This window comes from Odocoileus virginianus, chromosome 19 (genome assembly GCF_023699985.2).
Source record: "Odocoileus virginianus isolate 20LAN1187 ecotype Illinois chromosome 19, Ovbor_1.2, whole genome shotgun sequence".
In the NCBI taxonomy this organism is placed as follows: Eukaryota; Metazoa; Chordata; class Mammalia; order Artiodactyla; family Cervidae; genus Odocoileus; species Odocoileus virginianus.
Genome location: NC_069692.1, coordinates 14253431 through 14266725, shown reverse-complemented (window position 1 = coordinate 14266725; position 13295 = coordinate 14253431). Strand labels below are relative to the sequence as shown.

At 34.9% G+C, this 13295-nt stretch overlaps 1 protein-coding gene across 27 annotated transcripts in view; it reads right to left on the bottom strand.

Moving 5' to 3' along the window:
• TRDN (triadin) overlaps positions 1-13295 on the bottom strand; it is a 386030-nt gene that overhangs the window by 107111 nt on the left and 265624 nt on the right. For 25 of the 27 annotated variants that reach the window (XM_070449854.1, XM_070449856.1, XM_070449855.1 and 22 more), the window contains 2 exons: positions 12538-12564; positions 5447-5494 (listed from right to left, as the gene is read on the bottom strand). In XM_070449854.1, coding sequence (XP_070305955.1) covers positions 5447-5494; positions 12538-12564 — 75 coding nt within the window. The remainder of the gene's footprint in view (positions 1-5446; positions 5495-12537; positions 12565-13295) is intronic. The other 2 variants (XM_070449860.1, XM_070449871.1) reach the window with 1 other exon arrangement.

Below are 13295 nucleotides of genomic sequence, written 5' to 3'. Positions count from 1 at the left end.
TCATTTTCATCATTTCATATTTATATTAAATAATATTCTTCTAGTTGTTGTTGTTTACTAGTTAAGTTTGTCTGACTCTTTTGTGACCCCATGGACTGTAGCTCACCAGGCTCCTCTCTCCATGGTATTTCCAAAGCAAGAATACTGGGGTGGGGGGCCCTTTCCTCCTCTGATATTCTTCTAGTACTCAGCTTCAAAACTTTTTATTAGATAATTTCTGAACTTTTCCCTTGCAAAGTTGGACAACCTTGTCAAGTTCCATAGAATCTATTTTATAATAGTGCTCATATAATATCCCTTCTTTCCAATTTCATGACTAATATCAGATCCTAATGGACATTGCCTACATCATTGCCAAACTTCCTAACAAGCCTCAGTTCAGTCAGTGAGTTGTCGCTTGGTTGTGTGCAACTCTTTGTGACCCCATGAACCGCAGCACACCAGGCCTCCCTGTCCATCGCCAACTCCCAGAGTTTACTCAAACTCATGTCCATTGAGTCGGTGATGCCATCCAGCCATCTCATCCTCTGTTGTCCCCTTCTCCTCCCACCTTCAATCTTTCCCAGCATCAGGGTCTTTTCAAATGAGTCAGTTCTTCACATCAGGGGGCCAAAGTATTGGAGTTTCAGCTTCAGCATCAGTCATTTCAATGAACACCCAGGACTGATCTCATTTAGGATGGACTGGTTGTACCTCCTTGCAGTCCAAGGGACTCTCAAGAGTCTTCTCCAACACCACAGTTCAAAAGCATCAATTCTTCTGTGCTCAGCTTTCTTTATAGTCCAACTCTCACATCCATACATGACTACTGAAAAAACCATAGCTTTGACTAGACGGACCTTTGTTAGCAAAGTAATGTCTCTGCTTTTTAATATGCTGTCTAGGTTGGTCATAACTTTTCTTCCAAGGAGCAAGTGTCTATTAATTTTCTAAAGCAAAAGTCTGAGTATCATTCCTATACTTACAATTCTTCATTGACTCCCTAGGGCTCATAAGATAGAGCTGAATTTTAAAATCAGGCCCACTTACAGCATTATTAGCACAAGTTGTATTAATTCATATTGTATTCTTGAGACTCTTATTATTTCATAGACACCATGCAGTTTCCCTCTGCTTTCCTTCCTCTGTTACATAGGCCCAAGATACTCTTTCAACTAATTATTATGTAACAAAAGACTACCTGTTATTTAGGGCTTAAATTTAAAGTCACCTTTTACAGCAAATCTTTTGCTTTTCCTAAGGTAAGAATAATTTTTAAACTCCTATGGCACTTTATCTCTATTTATCTATTTACCCTGTTGGCTTTCAAACATAAACTATGATCATATGGAAAACATTTAGCTGAAAGAAAAAAAAAAAAAAAAAACCAAAAAAAATGAGGCCTAAATAACTCATGGAGCCAATCAAGGTTCATATATTCATGATTTTAATTGCTCAAGTAATATGTGAATATTTCTTTAAGTTTTCCCATAGTGTATGATCCACAAGTATATGTTGAATGAAAGTGAAAAGTATTTGAAAACTTCAAAACAAATATAAAACAGTAAGATAATTATCATATTGATGATTTAATACTATATATCTCCAAATAAAATTTGACTTAGAAGCAAGCTTAAGATTAAACAATTTATACCAGATATAAACTGGCACACTGTGATTAATTTAAAGTATTTAATTATTTTTCTAACTTTGAACATTTAAAACAATCGTAAAATCAGTAATTTCCACTAAACATTGTAACACAGTTCCTAGTTCAAGCCTCAATGTAGAATAATAAAGTCCAGTAGCTTAAAAACAAAGAAAGCCCAAAGGCAATCTTGGGGGTTGGTTACTATATGTATGATGAAACAATATATATTTCATGTGTGATTAATTGTCACTGATAAGGAGAAATGAAACTACCTGACAAATGAGAAGAGTCTCCTTTAAATGTTATTTTTTACTTGTCAGACTGGTTAAGTCCTACCTGAGTTTCAAAATATTTATGGCGGCTTTGGAAGGAACACTTGTTTCTGTTCATTTTCTATAGATGCAAGGAAATCTAATATGTAGAGTCATATTTAAATTAATGATTGAGGTATGAGATCTAAGATTAACTAGAGGCAAAGTAACTAATGCCAACACTCTATTTTCATAAACAGGTTATTTACCTCCTTGCATTTCATTCTGAGCCTAGCAATCAGTTCTAATTAATCCCAACCAAAATGCTTGGCCTTACTCTAAACTCAGAGATCATTCTTGGTTGAATATTTCAGTGAATTCAATAAATTAAGATTCAATATTAATTCAGTATGTCTGTTTACTATAATGGGACTTGACTCACTCCATATTGAAAGTGAATCTGAAAGTGAAGTTGCTCAGTCGTGTCTGGCTCTTTGCGACCCCATGGACTGTAGCCCACCAGGCTCCTCCGACCATGGGATTCTCCAGGCAAGAATACTGGAGTGAGTTGCCATTTCCTTCTCCAGGGGATCTTCCCAACCCAGGGATCAAACCTGGGTCTCCAGCATTGGAGGCAGACGCTTTAACCTCCGAGCCACCAGGGAAGCCTTATTAAGGAACTCCATATTATGTGTGCTCATATTTCTACCCTAAATATCTAGGCTCCAAGTGATTCAGAGTCGTGCATGGGTCAGCTACTAGTTTTCAAATCTTTCCTTCTTAACTCTGTCTCCAGACTGTCTTGACAATCAAAGATTTCTTGAGGCTCAATATGTGAAATGTAATTCCAGATAAAATCCATATAACTGCTCTTGGACATCCCACTGGTCACATTCACAGCTGAAGATTCTGAACACAATTCTGCCTTCCTTCTAATCTTGCTTCAACATATATAGATGTCCTTACCTTATAGTTACTTACTAGATCCATGTACCCTGTATCCATGCCTAGATTATGACTTTCTCTGAAACTGTATTTAGACCCTTAGCCTTGTTATTGACACCATGGAATTATCCATTCTGAAGCACCCAGGTTTTACTCACACATTACACTTAATGCAGACAAGCAAAAGTGATTTCAGAATAAGACCTCATAAAAGAATGACATATATTAATATGGGCTTCCAATAAATTCAAGGCTCTGCCACTTATGGCAAATCGATACCTAGTAAAACATGTTCATGAAACAGGTATCATGGTCACTTATCTCAAAAATGACATCACAAATACTAGGTTACTAAGAAAAAAGCTGTCTAAGAAACAGATTTCATTTCTATCTACTATAAATTCAGAATAATAAGTAGAGTTATATTTGAAAAAGCAAACTCATTAAATAATTCAACTGGTTCTAATTAAGTATTATCTTACAGTACAGTTTATATTTCCTTTAAGTATCCTTTAATTTTTTGTCTTTCATCAGTATATACATGTGTATAGTAACTTATACACTAATTTATATAAATAACATATTAATTTATAGTTTACTTGATTAATATATACATTTATCAATATATATACATTTATAAATATATCCATGTATATATATATAAAACTTGGGAATGTGGATATGTATCATATATATATCTCCCTACAGCCTTGATACATATTTTCCTAAAGAGCATATGCAATAAAGAGCTTTTAAGAAGAAAAACGTTAAGTCATTTTAGTGGCATATATGGGAAAGGGTATATGTGTAGTGTTTGTATATGTGTGTGTGGAGGATAGGGTTGCTAAACTGTGCCTTAAGATTCTTCCAAAGATACTGGATATATTACTGATTTCATATCTATTTGTAAAGCAAAATCACAAATTTCAATATTATCCCAGTTTATTTTGAATGGAGAACATGTAAATTTCTCATCATACTGAATATTATTAACATATATTAATGTTCTTAAAGATATTCTTTAGAGTATCAACTAAGAGGAGTCAATATTCACATAATGGTTGCTTCTGATTAGATATAACAAGAAAAATAGATTTAAAAACTTAAATTCCAAACTTCCTAATATGTTTCTTTCCAGGCAAGCATCCCAAGGAACGTATTTTCTAATTTTACACTATTCTTACATAAAGTGAACATTGTTCATGGAAGTTCTACTAGGCAAAGTTCTGTTTGTTCAAACCCTAAACATACAAATCAGTGTACTGAGTTTGAATGCTCTCCAGATGATTGGATTCTGTGGAGTTTACACAGTTGCATTTCTTCAATTTATTTTCAACAGTGAACTTACAATAGGACTATAATTACTATCTTTAATTTATGACCCTAAAAGAATAAAAATTTTTGGCATCACAGTACTGAAGACAAGCCTTGTTAACATAGGTACTACAAATTTTGTGCAAAGTGACTTTGTTCCATATCAGTGAAAGAATAAAATCAACAAATAAGGCTCTTCTATAAGGATCTCTGAAAGAGATGGGAATACCAGACCACTTGACCTGCCTCTTGAGAAACCTATATGCAGGTCAGGAAGCAACAGTTAGAACTGGACGTGGAACAACAGACTGGTTCCAAATAGGAAAAGGAGTACGTCAAGGCTGTATATTGTCACCCTGCATATTTAACTTATATGCAGAGTACATCATGAGAAATGCTGGACTGGAAGAAAGCACAAGCTGGAATCAAGACTGCTAGAGAAATATCAATAACCTCAGATACGCAGATGACACCACCCTTATGGCAGAAAGTGAAGAGGAACTAAAAAGCCTCTTGATGAAAGTGAAAGAGGAGAGTGAAAAAGTTGGCTTAAAGCTCAACATTCAGAAAACTAAGATCATGGCATCCGGTCCCATTATTTCATGGAAAATAGATGGGGAAAGAGTAGAAACAGTGGCTGACTTTATTTTTCTGGGCTCCAAAATCACTGCAGATGGTGACTGCTGCCATGAAATTAAAAGACACTTACAACCTAAATAGCATATTAAAAAGCAGAGACATTACTTTGCCAACAAAGGTCCATCTTGTCAAGGCTATGGTTTTTCCAGTGGTCATGTTGGGATGTGAGAGTTGGACTGTGAAGAAAGCTGAGCACCAAAGAATTGATGCTTTTGAACTGTGGTGTTGGAGAAGACTCTTGAGAGTCCCTTGGACTGCAAGGAGATCCAACCATTCCATCCTGAAGGAGATCAGTCCCGGGTGTTCATTGGAAGGACTGATGCTGAAGCTGAAACTCCAATACTTTGGCCACCTCATGTGAAGAACTGACTCATGGGAAAAGACCCTGATGCTGGGAGGGATTGGGGGCAGGAGGAGAAGGGGCCGACAGAGGATGAGATGGCTGGGTGGCATCACCAACTCAATGGACATGAGTTTGAGTAAATTCCGAGAGTTGGTGATGGACGGGGAGGCCTGGCGTGCTGCGATTCATGGGGTTGCAAAGAGTCAGACACGACTGAGCGACTGAACTGAACTGAACTGATAAGCATTAGACAATACATTAAGTTAGAAACTTTAGCGTAAAGAAGTTACAGTCATGACATCTTTTTCTTTAAGCTGCACTGACCTTTTTTCGATGAGGCAGAACCAACCTCTTCTTTGGTTCGTTCAGTCTCTGTAAATTCAGATATTAAAGAACAAGAAATGGATATTAGACATGCCAGGTCAATACCTTAGAGTATTTGAAGTCAGACAAGACTAAAACTACCTAAAGGATAAAATGTATCTGGCACCTAAGAGCAAAGCAAGCAGCAGAGAAAACTTAGCTTTAATGTGCTTGAAGTTTTTTGTAATCAGTTGTGAAGTAATACAGAAGTTCTCTTCCAAGATACAATCCTTGTGAAAAATGCATACCTTTCCAACCCCCTGTAAGCTTAAGTAATAAAATATCACCAAAGCCTTTGAAACCTCTTATTTGTCTTACTACTCATTGCATACCTCTCTCTTCATCTCAGAATATCACTGCCATAATTTCTGTATAAATCATTTCTTTATTTTTCTATAGTTTTTTATTAGATGAGTTTATCTCCAAACAAAGGTAAGGCCAGTATACACAGGTTGAGTTTTATTGTTTAGTGATATATAAATCGAATTATATTTTTTTAATTCTTGTAATTGGCTTCCTTCAAAATGTGCTGAGATGCAGTGTTAAAATAGCTTAACAAGATGGCCTACTAGACTTTAACAGCTTTAGTGCCTTTACTGGTCTGAAAGAAACCAAAGGCAGAGTCAACAAGATTTTTCTTGAATCAAGAAAATGGTACTCAAGAGCAATTATCATAAGAGCCAAATAACTAAGTTTTCCCAAATAAGGCAATATACATCACAGCCAATTAATGTTTTTTTGCTTTGCTTCCAGGTAGTCTCTACAAAACCTTTGCCATAGCCCCTACTGTTCCCCTCATGTTTTTGTCACTCTCCTATTTGATTCACTGTTTACTTAAACTTTTTACACAAGTCATGCTGATATGAGTAGCTGTAGTTGATTGCTTTCACTGCTGTGTAGTATCCCACTGTATAAATATTCTACATGTTACCTATTCCCCTGCCAATGAACACTGGGTCCTGTCCAATTTTGTATTATTATAAATAATGCTGCTATGAATATTCCTGCATATGAATCCTGGTGCAATGTGCAAAAATTTTCTTAGAAGTGAAAGTGCTAGGTCATAGCATCTGCTCTTGTTTAAATAAATGCCGTATTTTTCCAAAGTTTTACATTCATAACAACAGTATATGTAAGAGTTTCTATTGTTTCATAGCATAACCATCACCAGAATGAATATTTTCCTCCATTTTTGTAATGGGGTCAATTTGATATGTGTAAAATTGTATTACTGTGATTTTAAGAAAATTTTCATTATTATTAACACACTAAATCTATTTTGATATATTTTTAGGCCATTTTGTGTCTTTCTCATTTTATTTTTGATACTTGCTTATATCTTTTATTCATTTTTTCTACCCACTATTCTATCAAGTTCTTTGTCCTTTTTTAGAGTTTTTTTTTTTTCACTACTGATCTCTAGTTACTAATACAGGCTACAAACATCTTTTCCAAATATGTAGCTTGTCTTTTATCTCTTTATGGTATCTATTGATTGGCTTTAATTTTAATATAATAAAATATGTTAAACTTTTTATGACTTGAATTTGCATGTAATTTTTGAGATTCAACAGTATTTCAAAGTAATATAAAAAATATCTTCCTATACTTATTTAATGCCTGTTTTGTTCAATTTCTAAACCATCCAGAATTGATATTTTGAAGTTGTACAAAGTAGGAATAAATTACTTCTTTGCAATGAATACCAACTGCATCAGCAAGACTCAAAAATAATCTCTTCATTCTCTATTGAAATGGCTGTTTTTTCTTACATCAGATTTTGATCAAGTGGAATTGTTTTAGGTCTCTTTTGTTCCTGTCCTACTGGAAAACTTTAGATCTGCCCCAATACCATGCTATCATTTAAAGCACAATATCAAGAGATTGCTTTATTAATAAGACTCAAGTCACATTGCACTTGTCTCAATAGTCATACATTTTAGTGTTATTTTGCTGTACTCATTATACTTCCATAAAGTTTATTTCTGATTTTCTCTTTTGAAACTCTTTCCTCTTCCTCCCTGCTTCCTTGTTCTAAACTGAACTCAGATTCTACTTCTGCTAGTACTCCTTTATCTAGCTTGGTTTTCTCTGAACCAAACTTGATGAATATTCTTAAGCTCCGAACCATGACATTTTCCAGTTTCAGGATGGCACCCAGGACACCAACTGTGGCTTTATAAGTAGGATTAAACAAGAAGCACATCTTGTCCTACAATCTAAATCAGTCCCAGGTCTATCACAGTCTAGTTTTTATGGTACTTAAATTCCCTAACCAGCACCTGGCATTGTATCAGTGCTATTTTAAGTTCAATCAGGCAGCATCATATGTGATTTGGGTAGTGATAATATAATTTATCATCCAAACTAAGCAGGTGAAAAGAGTTGCTAGTAATTATTATTCTGGAATAATACAAATAAACCCAGTCTGCCCTAAATGACTGAGATACAGTGTCATATAGGACAGGAAACCTGTGGTCTAGACACATCTCACTGATATCAGATCTACTAGGTCAGGCCTATAGATCTTTTTCCCCAGCAATTTCCATGACAGAATATTAAAACTGAGTAAAAAATCCATGTCACTTTCTAAGTAATATCAGCTGTTCCCAAATAGTCTTCTAGTATCATATATTTGAATAAATTCAAAGGCACTTAGGTTTTAAATTCTGCATACTGGATACTCCTGGAAGATCATGACATATATTGGTAGATCAAGAGATAGATGTGTGCAGTTGTGTGACTCACACATGTAGGTATTGAAATGTAGTTAAGGTGATAAGCAGAGTCAGGCTTGGTGGTTGAGCATAACACAAAAATCCAGTGTGGTGCTAAAACCAAGAAATGAAAAATTCCTGATTGTTGTTATTTAATTCAAATTTAGACCCACAATTAAAAATAACTAGACTTTGGCTCTGATCTGGGTCTTTGGTATCTTTTTTACTCATAATTCAAACTGACCACAGGCTGATCAAATATGCACAAGAAACTATTATCAAAGCCCTGCTGTCCTTGATAAGAGGAATAAATCAATGTATGGCAGTACTTTACAAAGGTTTGAAGAATACTGGTCCTTGAAGTGTTCTTTTGGAAAAAGAGAGTGATGTCTAATGTATTTGCTAAGCACTGTCAAGTATATTCCCTCTTGATCACCAAGAGTAGTGTAAAAGATCTGCAGCTAAAAATCTACTTGTTTCACTCCCTTCCTTCTTGAAAATAAGTAGTCATATCATCAACCCCTATAACATTATCCAATGTGGTGGTAAGGAGTTGGGGGGGATGTGCAGTGGACTGCAGGAAGGAGAACTGGGTGTGTTGAGGCATTTTTTTAATGCAGTATGAAAATGGAAAAGGTCAATTTTCATTCCAATCCCGAAGAAAGGCAATGCCAAAGAATGTTCAAACTACGGCACAATTGTACTAATTTCACATGCCAGCAAGCTAAAGATCAAAATCCTTCAAGCTAGGCTTAAATAGTACTTGAACTGAGAACTTCCAGATGTACAACTGGATTTAGAGAAGGCAGAGGAACCAGAGATCAAACTGCCAACATTTTGCATTGTAGGAAAAAAAAAAATAGAATTTGAAGAAAAACATCTACTTCTGCTACATTGACTATGTTAAAGCCTTTGACTGTGTGGATCACAATAAACTGTGGAAAATTCTTAAAGAGATGGGAATACTAGACTAACTTACCTGTTTTCTGAGAAATCTGCATGCAGGTCAGGAAGCAATGGTTAGAACCAGACATGGAACAATGGACTGGTTCAAAATTGGGAAAGGAGTACGTCAAGGCTGTATATTGTCCTCCTGCTTATTTAACTTATATGCAGAGTACATCATGTGAAATGCTGGGCTGGATTAATCACAAGCAGGAATCAAGATTGCCATGAGAAATATCAATAAACTCAGATATGCAGAGGATACGACCTTATAGTAGAAAGTGAAGAGGAACTAGAGTCCCTTGATGAAGGTGAAAGAGGAGAGTGAAAAAGCTGTTTAAAACTGTTTAAAACAGCTGTTAAAAAGCTGTTTAAAAATGTTTAAAACTCAACATTCAAAAAACGAAGATCATGGCATTAGGTCCCATCACTCATGGCAAAAATAGATGGGGAAACAATGGAAACAGTGACAGACTTTTTTTCTTGGGTTCCAAAATCACTGCAGATGGCGATAGCAATGATGAAATTAAAAGACTATTGCTCCCTGGAAGAAAAGCTATGACAAACCCAGACAGCATATTAAAAAGCAGAGACATTACTTTGCCAACAAAGGTCCATCTAGTCAAAGCTATGGCTTTTCCAGTGGTGGTGTACGGGTGTGAGAGTTGGACCATAAAGATTGAGTGCTGGAGAACTGATGCTTTTGAACTGTGGTGTTGGAGAAGACTCTTGAGAGTCCCTTGGACAGCAAGGAGATCCAACCAGTCCATCCTAAAGGAAATCAGTCCTGAATATTCACTGAAAGGACTGATGCTAAAGCTGAAGCTCCAATATTTTGGCCACCTGATGTGAAGATCTGACTCACTGGAAAGGACCCTGATGCTGGGAAAGATTGAGGGCAGGAGGAGAAGAGAACAACAGAGGATGAGATAGTTGGATGGCATCATCAACTCAATGGAAATGAGTCTGAGCAAACTCCGGGAGATAGTGAAGGAGAAGGAAGCCTGGTGTGCTGCAGTTCATGGGGTCACAAAAAGTCGGACTCAACTTAGTGATTCAACAATAACAATTATAATGGAATCTTTATTGACCTGCAGAAATTGTAAATCTAGGTTTGGCATCTCTGTTGGTATAAGGCACTTCTCTTCCATCCACATAATCACTGATGCATAACTTTACACGTGGAGGCAGAAAGTGCCCTTCCGTAGTGCATGCTACATCATTGAACCAGAATGATTTCTCTTTTCTTCAAGCTCATGACACCATGAGAACATCCACCCTATAGTGATATAGCTCTAAACTAGTCTATGTCCTCCAGTGTTTTTCTTATACTAATCTTGATTTCCTTAGGACCTAGAACAAATAATTTTACACCACAAATTCAACTCACATTCTAGTTATTTCCTTTAATTGAGTGCTGAAGACAAATTACCTTTTACTTTTTCCATAGATTTGCACTTGTCCTGTCAATCTCACCTTCCCTTGTTAATTCAATTATCCCATAAATACTTAATTTATATTAAACTATACATCTCACTTGCTCACTTGCTCTCATAATTTAAGATAATGTAAAATCATATCCTGAATATTCAGGTTATATACACAATACTATGTGGCCCATACTTTGTGAGTAACAGAAGGAATTTTCAATAGTATTTGTAATGGGATGACTTAGGCATTAACTTTATAAATAGCTCACCATATATGGAAGCTATGGAAATATTCTTCTGTTGTGTGGTTTCAAGACCAAAAAAACCCCCAAACAAACAAACAAACAAAACCAAGTTCTTAGTTGGGGAAATGGACGGTCACGTTGCTAGCAGAGATTTTAAATAATTTATGAATTGTTTTTAATTAACTTCTATACTGGGAGATAATGCCTATGTCAAGTTCAATCATTCAACTATACAAGTAAATGGATATCAATTCTTTTGAGACTTTTATATTTAGTCTAAGATGATTTGGCAAGCTAAATTTGCTAATTTCCTGCAAAAGATGCTGATCTCTTCAAAACTTGATTGGATAGTGTTTCATAGATAGCAGAACTTACAGAATTTTTTTTTCATTGCAAAAGAGTATTTTTATCTAAATGTCACATTTTCCTAGGAAGAAAATGTTCATTTTCAGAGTAATCTCCAATCTAAAGTTCTGAATCACTGCAGCAAAATTATCAATTTTGTTTTATATATTTTCTTGATTATGCATTTCTACAGACTGAGTATTAGCATACTAAATACTCAGTAATACGAAGTTCTAATCAGCTTATATTCAAGTAAAAATTTTCATGAAAACATAAGTGGAATTTAGATTCATGTTACACCTTTCCTTAAGGTCTAAAATGTCTATGTAAACACTTTCAACTGTAATTTTTAAAAAGACACCAAGCTACACAACATTATATCTTCCATTTTTCTCTGATATATTCACCAATGACATACTCTGTCTCAAAAACCTGGCAGTAAATAAAACATGTATTCTCTTTTTGTACTAGTACTGTCGTTAATACTTATGTAACTCTAAATCAAAGGAAAATATAAACATATTCACACAATGCATAAAAATGTGGTTTGATCTAAGACAAAGTTTAGAGAAGCTGAAAGAATATTTTTTTTCTAAGCTCACACACCATTTTTCCTAAAATAATTGTCATTAATGACAATCTGTTAGATACTTCATCTAATTGAGAAATACCAACAAAGAAAAAAGCATTTATTCTTTAGTGTATTGTCAAAATTTCATAGATGCAAATGCCACAGTATGTTACAGCTACCAGTTGATAGTTATTAAAAATCTAAGATTCAAAAGGGAGGGGACATATGTATACTTATGACTGATATATGTTAATGTATGGCAGAAACAAACAATATTGTAAAGCAATCATCCTTCAATTAAAAATATATAAATTTTAAAAATTTTGAGGATGAAAGCTTTAAAAAATTATGATATTGTAGGAGTAATTAATAAAATTGTAGGGAGTTTCATTTCATTAAAGACACAATAACTTTCACTGGTAGACAAATTATGTTGCCTCCTGGTTTGATCAAGTGATTAACCATTAGGAAAATTGCCTATTATGTTTAAAAAAAACTGAAAAGATCACTTATCATTCGTACAATGGGAAACAAAAATACAAACGATTCTAAAAGATGTTATGATCTAGACAAATTAACATTTACAAATGAAAGTTCTGTAGGTAAATCTTAAGAACTGATTCACAAAACATACAAGGTTGAGTAAGTATGCATATTTGTTTAACACAACACATAATCAGAGCAAGGAACATTTGGTAAGTCAGCCTTAAAAATTAGCATTAGCACTGTCTAAGCAGAAAGTTAAATGAGTAAGCTGCTGAAATATGCTTTTTGTTTTTTCAAGTTTTAGTCAACATACTTGCTTTAATGTGTTTTTCACTTGGAGCTGTTAAGGACAAAAAAAATAATAAGTTCTAAATCAGTTATAAGTCTCCTTGGGTCTCTCTAAAATAGTTTTACAGCTATTTTCATTTTTAAAAAGACTATATTATAGCCTTGTAAACTAAAGAAAAAAGTATATCTGAGAAAAAGAACATATAATGTTGTGCTATTTTCTTAAATTTTAAATATATTAAGGCTTCCTTGATAGCTCAGTTGATAAAGAATTTGCCTGCAATGCAGGAGACCCTGGTTCGATTCCTGGGTCCGGAAGATCCCCTGGAGAGGGGATAGGCTACCAGTTCTGGTATTCTTGGGCTTCCCTTGTGGTTCAGCTGGTAAATCTGCCTGCAATGAGGGAGACCTGGGTTCGATCCCTGGGTTGGGAAGATCCCCTGGAGAAGGGAAAGGCAATGCACTCCAGTATTCTGTCCTGGAGAATTCCATGGACTGTATAGTCCATGGGGTCATAAAGAGTTGGACAGGACTGAGCAACTTTCATTTTTACTTTCATGAACCACAGATTTCTGCTATTCATATACCTTCTCCCAACACAGAATGCTCATTCATGACTCATTCATTTTGTTTTCCATTTTAAATTACAGAAGAATCTGATTGATTTTATATATAAGCCAATGCAGTTTCCTTAAAGTCTACAAAATGGTATGAAAAGAAGAAAATGAATCAATAAATTACCCAATAGTTGCAAGAAAAAATTTCAAGAAATTTAGATTACTG